The sequence below is a fragment of the Stenella coeruleoalba genome (assembly GCF_951394435.1).
Source record: "Stenella coeruleoalba genome assembly, chromosome: 2".
Classification (NCBI taxonomy): Eukaryota; Metazoa; Chordata; class Mammalia; order Artiodactyla; family Delphinidae; genus Stenella; species Stenella coeruleoalba.
In genome coordinates, this window is record NC_137147.1 from 125,787,834 (window position 1) to 125,809,198 (window position 21,365).

The 21,365-nt window shown below is 40.3% G+C and overlaps 1 protein-coding gene across 3 annotated transcripts in view; it reads left to right on the top strand.

Annotated features, from left to right (window-relative positions):
• Window positions 1-2,387: 2,387 nt before the first annotated feature.
• The window catches only part of GABRB3 (gamma-aminobutyric acid type A receptor subunit beta3), a 233,138-nt gene continuing 214,160 nt past the window's right edge, over window positions 2,388-21,365 (top strand). For 2 of the 3 annotated variants that reach the window (XM_079912258.1, XM_079912259.1), the window contains exons 1-3: window positions 3,020-3,181; window positions 3,310-3,401; window positions 3,617-3,684. In XM_079912258.1, coding sequence (XP_079768384.1) covers window positions 3,102-3,181; window positions 3,310-3,401; window positions 3,617-3,684 — 240 coding nt within the window. In that variant the 5' untranslated portion in view covers window positions 3,020-3,101. Of the gene's footprint in view, window positions 2,513-3,019; window positions 3,182-3,309; window positions 3,402-3,616; window positions 3,685-21,365 lie in introns of those variants that run through there. The other variant, XM_079912257.1, reaches the window with a different exon arrangement.

Consider the following 21,365-nt stretch of genomic DNA (forward strand, 5'->3'; position numbering starts at 1 on the left):
GGTAAGCCCAAATGCACAAACATGGACTAGGTAAAGTGATCATGTGATGCTCTTCATCTATTTTCCCCCTTTCCTGCTTCCTACCTTTAGGACCCCGAAATGTTATTCTAGCCTGTTTAAAACCACTTTACTATGAACAAAATTGCATTCATCTCCTTTTTCTTCTGACATGAAAATTTATCCTTTGTAAGACCCTTAAAGCCTTTTTCTCTTTCTGTAGAAAATAAAGAACTGCATCAGTTATTTCCAGCTGATTTGGCTAATATGTTAGCACCATCTAGTAAAGATATGAAAATACTCTTGGTTTCAGGAATCCTGGCAAGAGAGTGGAAGGATGGGGTTACCTGGGGTTCAGGGCACATCCAATCCTCCAAGAAGGCTGTGGGAGGAGCTGAGACAGGAGGGTAACCAAGGGTTGCACGCCCCAACTTTGTTGCTCATGTAGGTGTAAGTTGGCCAGCAACTGTGATGAGCTTCATGGACCAGTGTATCTTGATTATACCAGTGTACACTTACTGCAATGTTTCTCTTAGATTTTGCCTTCGTTTTAACAAAGACTGCATTTTAGGTGACACTTTTAGTGATTTGCCAATGGGTTTATGACTTAGCCTGTGTTCACCAGAAAACATATCCTGAGGCAAAATTGAAGTGCTATTGCTTTTCTAGGGTGTGTAATACTGATGAAAACAGGAGTGAAGGAAAAGGGGATCCAGGCATGGAAGGAAAGGGAAAAGAAAGGAGTTACTATGGCATCTCAGGACATTTCATAGGGAGAAATGGAGAATCATTTACCCCCTGGCTCCCATCTTCTGTTTATCTAAGGTCCACCCCATGGATGGCAAATGCTACAGTAATTTCAGATTGCACATTTGTGAGTACTGAGTAGGTCCTGTTGCATTTGGACCTCATTGCTAACTGAGAAGCCTGAAGGTGGGAGGTGAGAGACAAGCAATGTGGACAGGTGGTGAGGGTTGTGGATTTGTTCCCATGTAAAGCTGATCAGAGCTCTTGTAGAACTGCATGGTGAAGCAGGAACTGGAATGAAAAATAAGGTCAAGATACTCAGAGACTTGTTGAAGCCAAGATCTGAGGTGTTACATGGTTGGATGACAATAACATTTGTAATGTTGTTTTCAAGTTTTAGAACATATAAAATAGTAGAAAGGGGGATCATTCTTGCTATGTTGTTGGTTTTTCTCAAGCACCTTATTCTCACTGTTTGTTTTCTATAGCCATGATCCCCAACAGGGCATTTCTCTAAAAGAGGTACATGCAAACAGGAGAAAGAGACTGAAACATGAATGTGGAGGGGAAGGTATGATAATGCAAATCTAAGTTTCCTGATAATTCCATTGCACATGAACAGGACACAGAATACAAGTAGTTGTAAATAGACTTTTCCAGAAAATAATTAGGGAGCTAAATTTATCTCTTAACCTTATCTTAATACCAACCATTCAACTTCTGTGGTTACATTTTCTGTTCCAAAAATAAAATTTTTGATTTTTTTAAAAAAGGCAATGATATTTAAAATTAATGTCAGAAACATGCCAACTTGAGAACCAGGGCCTAGATTTAGATATTTACCCATATAAAGTCTTGACAATAGAAAAGAAAACCTTAAGCTTTGTAGAAAAAGTAATTAATACAGAGAAGCAGTTACGTATAATTAACCATTCATTAGGTCCTGGAATGGCCCAAGGTAGCCTATCAAGCAGAAAATGGACTTGATTTGTAAGTGTTTTTGGTTGACCACAAGTAGGAATGTGTAATCATCTTCTTCAGTATTAGAAGTGTGAAGCACAGAGGACCATTCAGTAAAGAAAAATATATGACCTATGACTCTGGGTGAGCAGACATTCCTCAGGTACACAGTGGTGACATACAGGGCAGGGTGGACCGTGGTGCACATCGGTCTGTTTCTTGGCCAAGGCGCAGGAGGTTCTCTTCTAAGATGAGAACCAAAGGATGGGGGCCAGTCATAGCGAAAACGAGGTTCCTTGCCTTATACTAAGAACCACGGACAGCTCCAGGCTGCACCAGAAAAGGCACATTATTTTCCCATTCCTGGGATGATAGTCCAGGGTCTCCACGTCTGATTCGGACTCCAGCTTCCTGTTAATAAAGCAAACGTGCATATCCAGGCCTCTCTTTAACACTCATTATAAATGTATTTATGTTAAGTAGGGAGGGCACAGGGCTCACATGAAATGTTCAGGGGGTGAGAGTAATAGTTTAAAGAACCAATTTAAAAAATGGTTTTATATTGCATAAATAATTAATCGGGCCGCCATGCAAGGGGCTGGATGACGGGTCAGGCGGGAAAGCCCGTGGGTGGGGGCAGGGGCGGGGATCCCCGCATCGCTGTTAGAATGCTCGGTGACTGTGGGGGAGAGCGGATCCCACCCAGGTTAGGTCAGAGGAGCAGCGCCATGTGCTCCAGGCTCCCGGCTCTCCTGCTGCCCATCTGGCTCTCCTGGACCCTGGGGACGCGAGGCTCAGAGCCCCGCAGGTGAGGTAGGGGCTTCCCCCGGGCCACACAGCCTCCCTCTCTGCTCCGTAGCTCGCAGTCCCGCGGGCAGAGGCGCTCCGCTGCACTCGTGGGCTCGGCCTGAGCCGCAGCTGGGCGGGGGTCGTAGCGTAGGGGTCGGGCCGGGGAGGGGGCGGGGGGAAGCGGAGAGCGTTTCCTTCGCGGTCTCTGCCCACGTCGCCGTCGCCGATGATCCTCTCCTTCCTGGGTCTCACGGAGCCCAGAGGAGCTGGCAGCGCCAGCCCTGCCCTGCGCCGCGCAGCCGCGGCTCCGGCTTGCTGTCCCCGGCCGGGCTTCGGGTCTCGCTCCGCAGCTGCCGAGGCAGGAGGCAGCGCTCGGCCTCCGGCTCGGCCTCCGGCTCGCTCTCTCTCCTCCCCCCTCCCCTAGCTCCCGCGCCCGCTGCTCCTCCTCTCCCCGCGCCCGCTCCTCCTCCTCCTCCCCTCCCCCTCCCCCTGCGCCCTCCTCCGCTCCGGGCCAGCGCGGCGGCGGCGGCAGCAGCAGGAGCAGCCCCGGCTGCGGGTCGCGACGGCGGCGGGGCGCCCCCTCCCCCGTGCCGGGGCGCGGCGGAGGGATGTGGGGCTTTGCGGGAGGAAGGCTTTTCGGCATCTTCTCGGCCCCAGTGCTGGTGGCGGTGGTGTGCTGCGCCCAGAGGTAGGGTCGCGGGTGGGTTGACGGGAAGCGGGCCGGGCGCCGGGCAGGGCGCGCGGGTGTGCGCGCTGGGCGCTGGCGGGTGAGCCGCCGCCTGACCTCGCTCTCTCTGGCCCCCGTCCCTCCCGCAGCGTGAACGATCCTGGGAACATGTCCTTTGTGAAGGAGACGGTGGACAAGCTGTTGAAAGGCTACGACATTCGCCTAAGACCCGACTTCGGGGGTAAGTAGGGTGTGCGCGGCCGCTGCGGGCAGCGCGACCCACCGCGCTGGCGGCCTGGGTGGAGGAGGGAGGCGGGGGCCGCTTCCGCCGAGCTGCGGCGGGGTGGGGAGGGGGGCACTTCGCCTGCACCCCCTCCTCGGATAGCCCCCCATCCTCAGAGCAGCTGCAGCCGGTGCCCGAGCCAGGCTGATCACCGTGTCGTGCGCTTCCCGCAGGTCCCCCGGTCTGCGTGGGGATGAACATCGACATCGCCAGCATAGACATGGTTTCCGAAGTCAACATGGTGAGTGCCTGCCCTCCCCAGGGCTGTCCCCGAGCCCCTGCCCCGCTGTCTGGGCCCACAGGCGTCCACAGTACCGGGCCAGAGGCCTCCTCTGCCGGGCTGAGCTTCCCGGGCCGAGCTTCCCGGGCCCGCAGAGGGAGCGGCGCTCCCGGGCGCAGGTCTCCTGTTCTCGAGGCTCCCTCCGCCCGCCTGAGTGCGCGGGGGTAGTCGTTGGCGTCAGAGCCGCGCGGAGGGCGCACCCTTCCCGCCATAGGAAGGGGTCCTGGGCTCACCCGAGGCTGGGCTTTCACCGCCGCCCTGGTACTGCCAGCTCCTCCCGCCGTCGGTCCCCTGGTCCTGAGGCTGCCCCAGTGCCTTCTCGCCTCCTTAGCAACAGGCGCCGGGGAGCGGGGGAGGAGAGGAGAGTTGTGGGGGTGGCTCGTATACTAGGTAAGAGCTGCTTAAGGGTTCCTTTGTTGTCTTTTGGAAAGAGGTACTGGCCGCCGGAAAGCGCGGTGGGCGGTGGGTCTGTGTGTTCCTGGCTGTCTCGGGTCAGTTTCCTTGGTGTCAGTGGCTTTTCCGAGGGCAGGCTCGTGACAGTGAAACCCGGTCCCCATCCACCAGGCTCTGTCAGAGGTGCTGACGGCCCGGGCGGCTCTGAGAACTGGAGGACCTGGGCAGCTTACGGGCTTTCTCTGCCCGGAGAGTCGAAGGCGAGGGAACCAAGTGTCCCTTAGGGCTATGTTAACGGTGTTAACGGTGACGGAATTCAGTATTCTGACCTGTGGAAAGTGGAGGTCCGTGTCCCGAGGTGCGAAGTGGGTGTCACGGGCTTTTGCTCAGGATCCTTTAAGACAACAGGCAATAAGGAGAAAAATGACCCCTTTCATTTGTTAATTGAGCTGAAATACCAGGGGATTTGGAAACGGGTTTAAGTTTCTGTTGAGTGACACTTTAGAAATTATAAGAATGAGAATTTGGAAAAAATATATTTTTTTGAAGAAATCGTTTGGCAACTTTTTTTCTAAAATATAACACCGAGAATATAATGAGGCATGAGATAGACTCGATAGATTTCTCCAGTCTGCTGGACATCAGAGCCACATGGGCAAACTTGTTTTAAATGCATGCTCCCAGGCTCTGATTCTGATCCAGTGGTGTGGAGTGGAATCTGGGGGTCTCTGCATTTAAAACTAGTGCTCCAGATTTTTTTTAAGCAGGTGTTTTGTGAACAATATTTTGAGAAACATTGCAATAACATAGAAATGTGGTTGTTTACAAATAAACTAAAACCATGATTTTTAAATAGACTGTTTAACAAGATATATTTAAAAATATATCCTAGTATGGATTTTGTAGAAAGAAATCTGACTACACGAAACTATATTTTTTATCAATTTTTCACTCTTAACCTAAAGATTTTAAAATTATAATGTGTGATTTTAAAAAAAAGTACCTTTCTTTCAATGTATATCACTAAGGACATTTATATACAAGTGTTAATAGTAAATAAATAAATAAATAAATAAAGTGTTAATAATAAAAGCGTTAGCAAGAAACAGACTTTACATACATTACACTAAAAACATCACATATATTTTACTTTTTGTAATTTTGTAAAAATAATTCTGTCAAAATATGTTTTGTTTTATGACCTTAAGGAAACAAGTTAATATATTCAAGATTTACTCTGTAGTCTGTGATTTCCTTTATTGGCAACTGCACATTCTATAGAGAAGACAGTTTTGTACAGAAGTTAATCGAGTTATTTAGTGGATTTTTATGTCAAAAATTATATTGGATGTCAAATGATGGAGAGAATATACTGATGTGGCGCTTTAAGAACTCTGTATCTAAAACAACCAGGGGAATGGGGAGAATGTCTTGTTGTAGATCATTGCAAATTTTCTTTAAATTAATTTTTAAACTTAGTTATCCACTAGTTTAGACATCATGCTGATACTTAGTACCTTAAAAACTTCATAAGTAATTGCCTAATTCATGCACTATGAATTGAGGTGTCCCAATTTTCTCTGGAACCAATAATAGAAAGACAAATCGAGGATACAAACCATTATATTGGATAATCTTTAAGCGCATATCCCAAAGCCAGTAATTATGCATAATGTAGCCATAGTATACTTGTATGCTTTTTTTTTTTGCATTCTCATGATGGAAATTTTTGTGGTTCTCTACACTAAGTTTATTATAAAGAAAAACTGGGGATTGATGGGATGGGAGATTGAAGGCCATTGGACAGATGTACTGACTGGCATCTGAAATATCTTCCACAAGTGGATTAGTAAAACCATTCGCTAGAAAAATCTGATTTCCCTTAACTCGTGATCAGGATCATAGCTCATGATCATAGCTATGATATTTGATTTTTTTTAATTGAAGGAACTTCAAATATAGCAATGATTAAGTATCATTTTGGAGGTAACATTTTATAGGGAAAGAACAGAGAGTATGTGAGCATAAGATTAAACCCATCACTCAATCATGTTGCTTAAAAACAATGAATTATATTTATGAGCTTCCTTAATCACCTTACTAGTTTCACAAAACTAAGTGTTGTTAGCTTATGAAACTAAATAAGAAATGGTCTTGCTTTAAGGATGGTACAGCTAGTAGAGGAGATATGTCAAATAGTTGTAACAAAAGTAGGTGAGTCCCATTTAGAGGAACAAAAGAAAGGGGTATGGCCTAAGAGAGAGAGGGAAGGAAGAAGGGAGGGAAGGAGGCAGAAAGAGGGAGGGGGAGAGAGAGATATATTGAGATTACTTCTGACATGGAAAGCCTAATGAAAGAACTTAAGAAATGATATCTAAATTGGGTGGGTGAATAGTGGGGAATAGAATTGTGACTGGCATAGATAGAAGAGGATGTTCTGGGTTAGGGAAGAAATTGGCAAAACTACTGATGGATAGATCTGCAGGATAGGAGATTGTGAAGGAGACTCAAAAGATGAAATTGGAAAAGTAGGACAAACCCCTGTTCACCTAGGCCCTTCTCTGCCTTGCCAAGGGTTTCAGATGTTAATTTTCAAAAATTAAGGAGCCTGTAAATGTTTTTAAGCAGGTGATTGACATGATTTAAGATGTGGTTTAGAATGAATATTTTGGCCAAAATGTTAATTTAGATAGAGGAGTGAGAATGATGAGTTAGAAGAGCAAAGTTCACTAGAAAATTCAGGGTAAATGATCATAGAAAGTTGTTCTTTGAAATTTTCTTCTCAAAATTTCATAGATATGCTTTTGAAAACATATATTTAGTGAAATAAAGATTCATTAATATCTGAAATAAAGATATGCAAAACATGTATATCTCAAGATGGGACAGATATGTGCTTGTCAGTGAGCATGTTGGGGGTGAATATAAAGAATATTGTTACTTTTCTCTTTAAACTATTATAAAGCACAGTCTTTATCTGTTGATTGTGCATATAGATAATGCCTCCAAATAATGCCTCTGACCTCAAAGAATTAAATAATTAGATACATTATGCATATACATGTATATGTCATTGTGCATTTTGGTGTTTTGTATTAACAATCTAAAAATGGATTTTAATATTTTAATACTTAACATTATTTTACCATAACATGTTTCACTGATAAAGGAGATAGTCTACATTTCCATTGTTCCTAATCTTCTAATTTTTCTTTTCACGTACTTTTTTAAAATTGATATAGTTAATTTACAATGTTGTGTTAGTTTCTAGTGTACAGCAAAGTGACTCAGTTATACATGTATATGTATACATGTATATACATACATACATATATATATTCTTTTTCAGATTCTTTTCCATTATAGGTTATTACAAGATATTGAGTATAGTTCCCTGTGCTATACAGTAGGTCCTTGTTGTTTATCTATTTTATATATAGTAATGTGTATATGATAATCCCAAACTCCTAATTTGCCGCTTCTTACTTTTTAGTTAGCTGACTTGACAGAAGTCAAACAAAAAACCATTTTCTTTTACATAACTTCCCTTGTTCTCTAGCTCTTGTTTTAAAATTTCAAACAATCTTTTAAAACTATACATGGTTACGTAATTATTGGGATTTAGTTTACATATTACTTTCTTTTCTTTTAAGTTTATTTATTATTTATTTATTTATTTTTGGGTTTTCGTTGCTGTGTGCAGGCTTTCTCTAGTTGTGGCAAGTGGGAGCTACTCTTTGTTGCGGTGTGTAGGCTTCTCACTGCAGTGGCTTCTCTTGTTGCGGAGCACAGGCTCTAGGCATGAGGGCTTCAGTAGTTGTGGTGCACGGGCTCAGTAGTTGTGGCTTGTGGGCTCTAGAGCACAGGCTCAGTAGTTGTGGTGCACGGGTTGAGTTGCTCAGCGGCATGTGGGATCCTCCCGGAGGAGGCTCAAACCCATTTCCCCTGCACTGGCAGGCGGATTAAGAGAGATTGTACTTATGGAAGAACACTGTCTACTGAAAACTTTTATATGCATGTGTTATAATTCTGGTGCTTAGCACTGGTCCAAGTGTGTGTTGAATAGATAGATGGAGGGATGAATAAGTGGACAAAAATTATTGAAAATATAGGAAATATAAGGAAATACTAAAAATATAAAACAACTAGGAAATTTTAATTTAAAAATAGTACTTTTTACTGAGAGAGTGAAGCAGGTCTAGAACTCTTTAAAAAATCAATTAGTTAAAAAATAAAAACAGTATTTTAAAGTAAGTCATATGAGTTCTTTTTTAATTTGAATAATTAGAAGAAGCCACTGTTTGATTTGTTAATTCAGAAAGAAACTACACATACTTGATTTCTACTTAATTAACTATAAAGTACTGAGAATATAAAGCTAGACTCAAACTCTAGTAATATAAATACTAATTTTCTATGATTTAACTTGTATTTTGTTATTATTCTGTACTTAATTCATCTATTAAAATTAGCTCATCCTGGGACTTCCCTGGTGGTGCAGTGGTTAAGAATCCGCCTGCCAATGCAGGGGACATGGGTTTGAGCCCTTGTCCGGGAAGATCCCACATGCTGTGGAGCAACTAAGCCCATGCGCCACAACTACTGAGCCTGCACTCTAGAGCCTGTGAGCCACAACTCCTGAGCCCGTGTGCCACAACTACTGAAGCCCGTGTGCCTAGAGCCCGTGGTCCGCAACAAGAGAAGTCACTGCAATGAGAAGCCCGTGCACTGCAACAAAGAGTAGCCCCATTCACCGCAACTAGAGAAAAGCCCACGTGCAGCAACGAAGACCCAATGCAGCCAAAAAAAAAAAAAAAAAAGCTCATCCCAATGAAAATATAACTACAGGATTATTTTAGTTGTGAGCTCCTTTTAGGTGACATATAAATGTGTCTTTAGTTATTATGAGAAGCAGATTTGTCCCTTATGCTTGTTGTATTGTATTCCTTTGTCATTTGTTGTATTTTCCTCTTAGAAAATCCACTTGTTTTCTAATGTCTCAGTGTAAAATAAGTATGGTACATAAGAATATGGTTTTAGCACATCTCAGCAAGCAGCTTTGGCACTGCATCACTGTAAAATGGGTGCAGTCTTACTCATGAACACAACACGTAAACATTTGCACTCATTTTGTCTTTCCCCTTTTCAGAAGAGTGGGAAAGAGGAGAGGGTTTCCTTGGATAGAGTGAGCTGGGATCACCTGGAGAATTCAGCTTTAGGCATTTTCGATCAAACTTATGTTAATCAACTCCCCTCCTCCTGCTGCAGAATCTAGGGTTGCTCTGCCCCTAGTGAATGCTGAAGGGGTACCCAGTGCCCAGTACCTGGCCAGGTCCTCAGGCAGAGGAGCTGAATCCCAGGAGTCCAGCTGTGTGCTGAAAAGAGCCTAATGGGATTGGGAGTTTCCGGTCCTGTTTCCAGGTTTATGGGAACATCTAGCCTTAGGCAAGTCATTTAACACTCAGTAATTCAGTCTCAGGCTTCCCAGATGCCCATGGCATCCCCACAAAATTGCCAAAGTAATAGCACAAAGGGCTTAACTCTACACAGAAAATTGAGGTAAAGACATCCACAAGATCACAGCCAAACAAACACGTTAGAGAACTGTCCTTTACTGATTTCTCTAGAGAGGCTCTGGCTGCATTCAGAGTTTGCATATGAATTGTTACTAGCATTTTTAAAAAAAATATTTATTTATTTATATGGTTGCGTCGGGTCTTAGTTGCACTGTTAGTTGCAGCACATGGGACCTAGTTCCCTGACCAGGGACTGAACCTAGGCCCCCTCCTTGGGAGCACGGAGTCTTAGCCACTGGACCACCAGGGAAGTCCCTCTTACTAGCATTTTAAAGGTTGGAAATGTGCTAATGCTCTTATTACCAAGTAAGCTGGGGGATGACTCAGCAGAAAGGAAAAAGTGTTTCTCTGACCCAGTTGGGTTTGGAAAACTGCTTACATGAAAGGCACTCCATGGGTAAGGTACAATGAGCATGTTGGCATTTGGTTACAGGTTGCTGCATTTAGGAAGTAAGATTATTTATTGAGGACATTACTTTTCCCTGGAAGTGTGTTTGTGCCTAAGTTACGATCAAACATCAATGCTGGGGCACTGATAAGAAAGCATATAATGAACTTCAGAGGTGGATGAGAATAACCCTTACATAATACACTCTTTATGAAGGGAGGTTTGTGTTTAATATTAGAAGGAATGGTATGGGGAGCAAAGAGAATGCTTCTTGTCTTTCCCCTCAGGGAAGTTGTAAAGCTTACATTGCTGCATCTCTTAAAAGATGGATCTTACACACATTTCCTTGTTGTGAGCAACCTCTTCCTAGAGCCTGTGCCAGGCTGAGGGATCCTATGTTGTACTGCACATAGAAGTAAGTATTTCGTTTGAATTAATGGCGTAAATCTGCTTATTTACATATTAAAAACTTTATGTTCTTACCAGTAAAGCAGTATGAATTCAACATTTGACTTTGTACAATCTGTTATCTGTAATAGCTCTCCTTTTCTTCCATTGGTAGCAGAACCCTTCTTTCTCCTACGGGTTCTGAATCATATCATATATACTATCATTGTGCTTTGAAGCCTACTGAATGTTTGTTTTAAATAAATGAAGCCTATTGACCATTTGGAACCTTTAAAATTTTCTTATAATACATGTTGAGGTGTAACTTAGGGAGATGACAGCTAACAATAGTTTTATGTCATTACGCAGTTGATGAAATACTTCAGGTATTTTGTCGTATTTGATCATCAAACATGATCAGCTTAGTGAAGTGTATCTTATAGGTAGGTGTTAATCTCATCTCCATTGTTCAGGTGAGAAAATAGCCTCAGGAATAGCACTGACTTACTACAAAGGCAAAGCTGGGACTTGGTCCTATTTCTTTGTTCTTTCTACCTCATTATGCTACAGAGCAATAAAAAAAATGCTCTGTTAGGCCCTCATGAGATTTTACCTTTTTCCATGACCTTCATTGCCATCTAAAGTGGATCTTCCAATTAACTTTTCCATGAACTCTTAGTCTTTCCTTGTAACACTATCAGAGTGTTAAATATGATTCTGTTGTGCTTGTTTGCTTAGAGGCTTTCTTCTGCATTTTTCTCCCCCTTAAGACTGTAAGCTCCATCAGGCAGATCTGTGTCTAAGAACAGCCCTTGCATAGTGCCTGACACATGATAGGTATCATTCTTCATTCATATATTTTCTTTCAACCAATATCTAATATACACTAGTGTCTATATATATATATATAGCATTATTAGATTTTGGTTGAAAGAAAATATATGAATGAAGAATGAATGAATGAATAAATATGTAAGTGCATGAATAAATAGGCAGGTAGCTTTCCAATGAAATATTTTTATAACCTAGAATTTGGGCTAATGACCAAGAAGAACCTTTTATAGGCTAAATGTGATGTATATAGTTTTTACTTTAGGGGACTTAATTTGATCAGAATTTGTATAATTGTACACAGTTTAATACTGTCAAGTGTCAAGTGCTGTCAAGTGACAGCTTGTCAAGCTGTCAAATGTTCTATAGCGGTCACCCCCTTCACTGGAGAGGCTTTACACTGATTTCAAAGCAGAAAAGAGGGAAGTATTGCGGTGGTTCTGTGATATACAGCCTGTGTAAGGGTTAGTGTGTATATTTCAAACACCAGTCACTAGTGCCTTTGTACACTCAAAGTTTTGTGTCTAATTGGAAATATATGTGGTTCGAGCTTTTCTATATGATAGGGAAGTTTTGGTGGTTCTTATATTGGGATTCATTGGGCTCTGCATTCACTTTCTGATGGCCGCTCAGCAGTGCAGTGGAACTGCATTGGTTTTCATTCGTTTGCTAGCTTTCCAGCACAGTTTACTTCTGGGCCATTTATGCCAGCCATTAAGAAGATTCTCTAGCTGCAAAATTGGGAAGACTAGGACTAAAATAGGTTTCATCTCTTGGCATTTTGCTCAGTCCTGTCAATTCAAGACGGAGAGCTAGCCTCCGATCTCTGTGGTGGGGGATGTATTGATAGAATTCTCTTATTCCCTTGGTTACCCAGAGACTGCATTAAGAAATAGAAGCCATTTGTAAGCATTAATGCATGTATCCCTTTTTACATTTTTCCATTGAACTTAAGTATCACACAGAAGCGTTAATATAATTAACAAAAACCTTAGCATGCATGGAACTAATGTTTCAGATGAATAGGAATAAGATTAAGATATGAGAATGTCATAGTTCTTTAAAAACTCTAATTTGTGCTTGTCCATTCAATCTAAGAGAGGATATGGATTCTAATGATTACAACATCATCATATTTTACCTCAGTTCTACAATGAAAGAATTCCTTTTATGTAAAATATTTGCTAAATCCTCATGCTATCATTCATGACATGAAATACATTTGTTTTATTTTGAATTGACTTAAAAGGATAACAAAATTTACTGGTTTAAAGCTATATAACTCTGTTTGATACATATGTATAAAATGTTTGTTACTTAATTCAACATCACATCACTCTTCTTTTAAAATTTAATTTTTTGAATTAGATTTTACAATTGATAACTTTAATCAGTAGAGGGAACAACTTTTCTGGGTCACCCATCATTACAAGTTGTTTGTGTGTGTGAATCTATGAGTCCATGCAAACCAAAAATTGTTTTAAAAAGAAACAACAATTTGAGTAATTCATTGTAATATCATTGATTTTTTTCCAATCCTGGTGACTCTAAAAATCCATCTGAGAGATACATCCATATATCAGGTTGAAAGACTAAACTGGTCACCAAGCGCAGTGCCTGTCGTGTAGAATATGCTTGGTAAATACTTGTTAAATGCATTTGTGTAGCACACGACCCTTGTGGTAAAGCTGTATGTTGTGTTTGTTTTATCGGAGAGATTCCCTTATTTGTATGTTTGTCAAGCACATAAAATTAGCCGTAGCTTTACACAGAAGGATTCCTGTGAACTTGTCACAGAAAAGACATCTGAATTATGGAAAACAGTGCCATTCCTATGGTCTAGACTAGTGGTTCGAAAGGTATAGACCAAGAAGCCCTCTGTGGTGTTAGATTGATTACAGGGGTTGACACAGATAAGTGCCCTCCAAGCAAAATTTCTCATCATTGGTGTAGTCTGTGCTTTGCCTTTCCAAAGCAGTGTACATACTAGAAAGAGGCTGGGAATAACTGAGTGTATGAGGAGCAGGACTGATTGTGCTGTATTCCTTTTTATGCTGTTAAACATTCTGTGGATAATTCATTGGTGTGAGGCTATATTTGATTGTGCCATTGAATGAGTTTTCATTTCTGAATTTTTCCTTTGGCCCTGGGCACCAAAATTCCCTGTGAGAATGTAATTTCTTGTGGTATGGGCTAAAATAATGGTTGCTTAAGAGAACGCTGTTATATAGAGTGTACATGTGTGCCCCATAATCAGTGTTTCTGCTCAAATAATATTGGAAATTATGTTAGAGAAATGTAAAATAGGTTTCTTTATTGTAGGAACTGTCAAGCCCTTTAATATACTAATGATTTTTGTAAATCTTCAATGAGAGGGGCGAAGAATTCAATATTTAAAATATATGTTTGGGGATTTTTTTCTTTGTGAGGGGATGGTGGACCTTATTAACACTTATTCATGAAGTCTTCTGTAGAACACAGTTTAGGAAATGTGGGTCTAACCGATTGAATTAGAATGAGCTTTAATATGGCCAGTCCCCAGGAATGATAACTGAGGAAATTACTGCATTAACAAAGCCTCTTTTGGTGCCCATGTCCAAACAGCACAGAAGATACAATTCTGACAAAAAATGTATCATTGCATATGGGAATGGGTAATATTTTCTGGAAATGAAGCTTAAGCATTTCATAATTAGATTGATAAAAACACAAAGATTTTCTTCTATAATAATACTCTCTGTCACATTGAAGGTAGATCTGTGTTTCAAGCCTTCTTGTTTTCTTGTAAATATTACAGGAGTAAATGATTTAGAAGCAGAGAGAGTTGTGTTGAGCAAGAGAGGATGCAAAAAAGGCTCTTGGGACAACAATAGTAGGTTAATTTTGAGAACAAAATATGTCTCTTTGAGGCTGTTGGGCTTGACCAGTGCTTTCTTGGAAGGCTGGAGATTCCTTCTTGGGGCAGGAAGAACAGGCAGTGCTGTGATTCTGCATTCCACTAGGGAGGGTTGACATGTATGTTTGAATATATTACATAAATAGATATTTATTATAATCTACATATTGCATAAACAGATATTTATTATAATCTACAATATATATTATGTATAATGAAATTATATAGTATACTGTATACTATATAATTTATGTTATTCATATTTATATGTAAAGTAAGATTCTCTTTAAAAATAAGATTCTCTTTGGTTGAAAGGTTCTGGTGATAAACATTTTAACATCCCCTGGAGTAAGACATCGCTAAAATTCCCTGTATGACTAATTCTCTATAGTTCTATGAAGAGTCTATACCTGTTCATGAATAGTCAGTGACAATAGCCCAGAGGGCAGATGTATCTTCTGGACTGTTCCAGAACCACAGGAATATTATAAGAGGACAGTATTGCTCAGTCGGCACTGAGGAGACCCCACTGGGGATCTGGGCTTGACTGGTAATAATGGGTGAAGAAACCAAAGTAGATCCAGAAATGTAGAGGTGCAAAAGTGCTAATTGATTATAAGGATAATAGGTTTTGTTTGTTTGTTTGTTTGTTTCTGGCATTTAGAAGCATAGGGAGCTGGTTTAAAAAAGGAGGGCTCTTGTTTTGGAAATATTATATATCTATAGATTTTTTTCCCCCTAAGTCGTGCTTTATTTATCATTACACTTTATTGCCCCAAAGCTTGTGTTTATGATTGAAAAGCTAGTCTCAAAGCTTGAGCAAGCTCTTTGGAATTTTAATTATCTAGGTAATTTCCTCAGTACTCCAGGCTATTTTACCTTTAGAGACCACAGGGGGTCTAACTCTCAAGATTGCCCTTGGCAGTGGAAAAGAGTTGGTCATCCAAACTCTCAGATTCCAGAAGGGTTTGTGTTAACTTTGGCAAGTCATTCAGACTCAGTGGTCCTCGATCTGATCATTTCTTTTTTAACAAGTATATTAAAATTGATTCTTTAACTTGCCTTCTAGCTCTGATTTCTGTGGTTTCTTAGAGTCTGTGAGCAGTTAAAAACCTAAGGGACCTTCTGTTTGCATTGCACAGACCGCTGCTTCTTATCATTTGATACTGTGTGTAGTTTAATTGGGTATCCTAGTGGTGGTCATCTGGCAGCTTGCAGCCTTATAGTCAAAGCATGGCCCATTTTCCCCAAGTTACCTGTGCTGTGCACTGCAAGCCTGGGACATGTCATACATAAACAGTGGGATTTACAGTCTGTACCCATGGTCATTAATTTTTGTGTTTCAAACATGGTGATGTTTAGTTTTTGGTTTGAATTCAGAGTCACTAATTTATGAGTGAAAACTAGCGGGCTGTTAAAATGCTTCTGTTTTATCCAAACCATGACCTTTCCATTATCATCTAAGAAAAATAACTCAATTTGGAAATGTCAGTTAATGCTACTGGGTACCAAATTGTCCATATTCAGATTTTTCAAAAATTCTACATGAATGTAATTCATGCAACAGTTTTGAGTCTTCTGTGGTATTTCTGTGACATAATTTTAATATTGCTTGAGTTCGTAGTCAGTCGGAAAGGAAGAGGGTGTGGGCTGAGTCAGAGTTACCTGTACTGCCCTCAGTCAGTTTGGGATGATTAGCTAGCATTTCGTGAAGATAACTGTAAGCTTAGACCTCAAAGGTAGTTGCATATTGTGGCCTCTCTACAAAAAATAAAGTTTTTACCATGTTCTACCTCTTTCTTGATTCCTTGCCTCATTTAAAGCAAAATTATTATACATAAAATCCAAGCAAGAAAACCTGTGTAGATATAGGGATAAAGACTTGGGCTTGCCTGAACTAGAGATTGCAAAATGAGATATGTAAAATTGTTTAATTTTATTCTGAAAGAGGAAAAATATGGATGTGCAAATTATTATATAACTAGGAAATTACCTATTTAGAATTATACAGATCAGAATGTATAGTGTGACTCAAACTTGGATGTGACTCAAACTTGGATGTAATCAATGACCAAAAAAATGTTAATAATTTTCAAAGTGTTTACTTCATATTTATTTACTGTAGGTGAAATCCTGCTAATAATGGATTGTAGTATCTGGTTAGGAGAAATTGTAGCACAGTAAAGACAGTAAATAACCGATTTCCTAACTTAGCACTTAGAAATAATTTATCTACAGTGGTAGCCCCATGCATAGATGTTCCTCAAAGTTTTTTTTTTTCCTTTCTTTCTCTCCCAGAGCAAGAGGGGTATGGCAGCTAGTCTGGACTAGCAAAGTTCAGACATTAAAAGGGGAGACACTTTGTTCCAAGTGTAATTGAGTTAGTGCACTTTGGGTAGCACCAACTCTGAGGACCAGTGTGGGTACAGGTCCTGGGCATCAGCTGGTTTACTGAGATTAAGGTGAAAAGGTCAAATAAGGGGGGTAGATGTCCTTCCTAGTCTCTTGGCTACTTATCTGAATGACATCTCCCCTGATGAGATAAGAAATGGGGGTCTTACCTGCCAGTTTTTCTCTCCATTTATCTTTCTGGGATTTTGAATGAAAAATTTCAGTACCCCAAGCATCAAATTGGCTCAGTAATTTCTCTCCTTTTATCATACCTTTCAGTTTCTAAAACCACTAAGGAAAAGCCTCTTTTTTTTCTCCAACATACTTCAGAAGAAAGCGGAATGAAATTTGTTAAACAAAGGCTGACAGGAAAGCAAGCATCTATTAATTGACATCCAATTTCCTGATATGCCAACCTTTGCCCAAGACTGTACTTGATTACGCAATAATGTGCAAACAGAAAATCGGAATTTACTCATGCTATAGTATTAATAGAAACTGTCAGTTACCCAGGGGAAGGACTCACACATCAGTTTCACATGTTACTGAACTATTGGGTTGGCCAAAAGTTCGTTCGGGTTTTTCCATAACATCTTACGTTGTTAGATGTTATGGAAAAACCCGAATGAACTTTTTGGCCAACACAATATTTTCTGTCAGGTAAGTGTGAGTGTTTCTAGATCGCACTTCTATAGAGATTTTTTTGTGTGATTATCTACATTGTAATAGAAGTGGTGAGACCAATAATCATGACAAAACCCTGAAATAGAAAACATCGTAGAATTCTATCACACTGACAGTAGAACCTGTTGCGATGGTAGAAAACAGGAGTGTAAGGGGCCGATTTTGTGAATATTTATGGCAGAACACTACTTTTGTTGCTTCAGAGTGAAGTGCTATATCTAATTTACACTTATTCTAATAGGTTAGTCCAAAATAAGCTGTATGTATAGATTTTTAAAGTTCCAGGCTTATGAAAGCACCTTGCATTCATAAGTCAACTCTGGAACTAGTTGGGGAGAGGCAATGCAATGAACTTTTCCTTTTTTAATTCTCAAAATAACTAATATAACTTAATAATTCCTCTTGTGTTGTCTTTCATGGCTTTTTGGTTCACCTGTTCTGTGCTGATGAGCATATTCTTGTGCTGTCTCCTTCACTCTAAATACTTCATATTTAAGAGGTGACTTAACTAGTGTATAACTGCTTTCATATGCCAAAGAAACACTCAGCATCATAGATCTAAATGATAATAGTTTGGGCTTTTCCACGTGTCTCCAGTTTAGCACATCTTATCACATGTTGCCTCTGGCACTTCAGACTTGAAACTCTGGCAGGCACTCAGCACCACATGAAGTTGTGCAGAAGCTCAGGAGGAGAGGGTGCTTGCCTGGAGCTCAGGAGTGAGTCACTCAATAATCATCAACCTGTGCAGACGTGGGAGGACAGTGACAGTGAAGGTGGGGATGAGGAAAGAGGAAATGCTGAGAGTGTTCTGAAAAGCAGTTTGGAGGAAAGTGAATAGGACTAGATGGCATGGAAAAGACATAAGGGAGCTATGGGTGGTATTGAAATAGCAAAACATGGTAAAAGTGTTACAAGAAACTGGATTTTTGATTCTTTAAATACTTGAGATACTGGGACATTTAGTCATGTTTAATTAAAGAGTAGATATATGCCAGTTTGTACTGTGCAAAAGAAAAATTAAATTGTTTACTTCTGCTCTTCTTACATTTTCCTTTGAAAAATTGGAACCACTGGGGGTGTTTGAGTTCCTGAATTGGAGCCCATCATCCTCCTGGGGGGCAGCCGCCTAAGGTACAGAGTCACTAAGAGGGTTTACAATCTACTCAGAACCTGTGCCGAAACCCCAGGTGTTTTCAGAGCTGCAGGCCTTACCAGATACTTTGATGCATGTTCTTTTCAGGTGTGATGGGAGGAAGGCAGAAATTCTCCCTTATCCAGCTGTAAATGATCAGAACACCCATGGATTTTTATACATAACACAGGTGACTTTGTGTTTGCATTCCATGTTCTTTAACATTGGGTCAGGTGCAGGAGTGTTCTCTGACTTTATATTGTGAAAAGAAGGCCCACATGGCTGGAGATGTCAGTATGACTGCCTGTTGAGAACTTAGGTTCTCACTGTACCTTTACTGCTTTCACAAAATAGTGTCCACTGTTTTCCAAAATTAAAAAAAAAATTAGTTGCCCACTAAGAAAATTTAGAACAGATAGAAAAATACATTTGGATGTATTTCTTTTGTTTTTTTTTTCATGCACATATGATATGTATGTACTATTTTTTACACACTGTATGCATAAGTTATTATCACGCTTTTCCATGTAACTATGTTATAGAGACTTCCATGCTACTGAACATATTTTACTGATATTTTAAAAACTGTATGGTATTTCCTTGCATGGATGAATAATATACTTAATATTTTCCTATTGAATATTTAGGCTACTTGCTAGACTAAATAGTATTTTGATGAATATCCTTGTGCATGAATTATTATGCATATTTTCCTTGAGAAACATTTCATTAAGTAGGATTACTAAGTCAAATAGTATGAATATTTTTAAGGTGTTTGAGACACATAACTGAGTAGCTTTCAAGAAAGGATCTGCTGGTTTGGGGTCCCACTGATTTGCCTAAAAAATGTTTTATAGCTAATATTCTAGAATAAGTGTATCTTTTGGTAAATGGAAAGAGAATAATAGCTCACAAAATTGAGTTAAACCCCAAAACTATTCTTAACTTTACCATGACTCCAACACAACGTCATCTAACAAGAAAAATATACAAATAATTTAGCTTTATATTAAAATTGACTTTATCTTAATTTTATATTTGGTATTCTGATATATATGTAAGGAACAGCACAAGTTCAGGTCACTGTTTTGAATGAAATAGAATAAATTCTAATTCCCCAAATAACTTTTACATTTGAATACTAGAATTTTCTCAGAAATCATGCCTAAGAAATTGGAAAAAAAAATTATTTTTAGGGGTTTTGAGGTCACAGTTGACCATTTTTACCTGGAAGCCCACATTATCAGATTTTACCACAACATTTAAAATTCAACATAGCCCCATAATTAATCTCAGTAACCGGGCAGAACCTTGATCCTTTGGGTGTTAGAATATGTGGGGCCCCTGGCAAGTGTGGGGAAGTTGAGGGGCCTCGTGTGGGCGGGGCTGGCGTGGTGTGGGTGGGGCCTTGTGTGTGCAGAGTGCGTGAGGCTGATCCGAAGGGCACAGCTGATTAATCTGAGGTTTTGTTCAATGAAGTATTAACTTTACCTACATGGGTAACATTTTTAGGGGACTATTTTTCATAGTTAATGAGGAAAAAATCAGATAAAATTTAATCTGATCCAAAGTTTGCTCTACTGATGCAGAGAAAAAAATTTAAGTGATCATTAACATTTAATCGGAAGAGAATTTAAATCCAAATTATATTTGGATTTTTCCACATCGATTATGAGATGAATGCGTAACCATTTTTCCTCACTGCTCTGATTTGAATCCTGCCATCATGCCCAGAAATAGCATCTCAGTGAAAGTCATTCAGGAACAGCCCCATATTTATAAAAATTTATAAAAATTTTCACCTACCCCGAGCTCTATTTTTTTTTAATCTTCTTTTTACATGAAGGTCACACGTTTGACCAAAGGAGCCATCTGCTTTTGAGAAGACTCTTTTCACTGTCCACTTGTCTTTCTTTCCCATTCTTCTGCCCTGTCAGCAATTTTAGTTTTATTCGTCCTTAAGCACTGGTTCTACCTCTCATCCTAGACACCAAAGAAATCTATTTCAAGTTTCTCTAGCCCTTTAACATGATGGTTGTGTTTAGCTCTTGCCCAGCCTTCAAAACGATGTTGGTCAAAGTGTCACAAGCCTGTCCACTAGCAGAAATGTCTCTGACCACAAGAAGTCTCCCAGTAATTTTATTATTTAATGCATTGTCCTCTCTATGCAGAGCGTTCTCTCCCCTTAAGGCCTCCATTCTCACTTCCCATCTTTCCTTGCTGTTGAACTCAAATTTTGTTTCCCTCAGAAGATTACAGTGTGGGCTTGCAGGATGCAGGGGCCCTTCCCCCGTGTCTTTCTCAGAGGAAGATGTTTCTCCTCCCATCAGAAATTATTCTTGCTCTCTGTGCTCTGCGTTTTGGCTTTTCCTGTGTCCACATTCGCTGTCTCCTTTGCAACATATCTCCCTCTTCATTAGGCTCTTTCCTATAGTCTTCCTATGGGAAAAAGAAAGTATCTGTATATAAAAGAGACACTCCAAGCCCCTCCCTTGACTGTACTGCCCCTAACTGTTGAATTCTCTTTTACAGATATTTTCCTCAACCATATGTTTCTGGACACTGTTTCTGGGATGAGTATCAACCTGTAGCCCTTGCCTGTGTCCTCGCTGGTGGGTGCTGGGGGCTGTGTGTGTAAATGTGGTGATCAGGGATTACTCTCCTGCATATCAAATCTTGGTCAGCTAGGCCTCGTGAATTGTGATTTTCCACCTTGTCATTAAATCCTGAAGATAATTTTCATCTTTTTTCTCTTTCTCTAGTATCTAATTATTCATCAAGTCTTGCACAGTAATTTTGATAATGTATTGAAGACTCCTTTTTTCCCATGACCCTAGTTTGGAGCCCTTAAATGCAGGGATCTCTGCTCTGTCTTAAGTCTGTTATTATCCTCTGTTCTGGTTCCACTTGTGCAGTATGACTACTCGGTTCTTCCTGTCCTTTCCAGGATGGGAGCCCCTA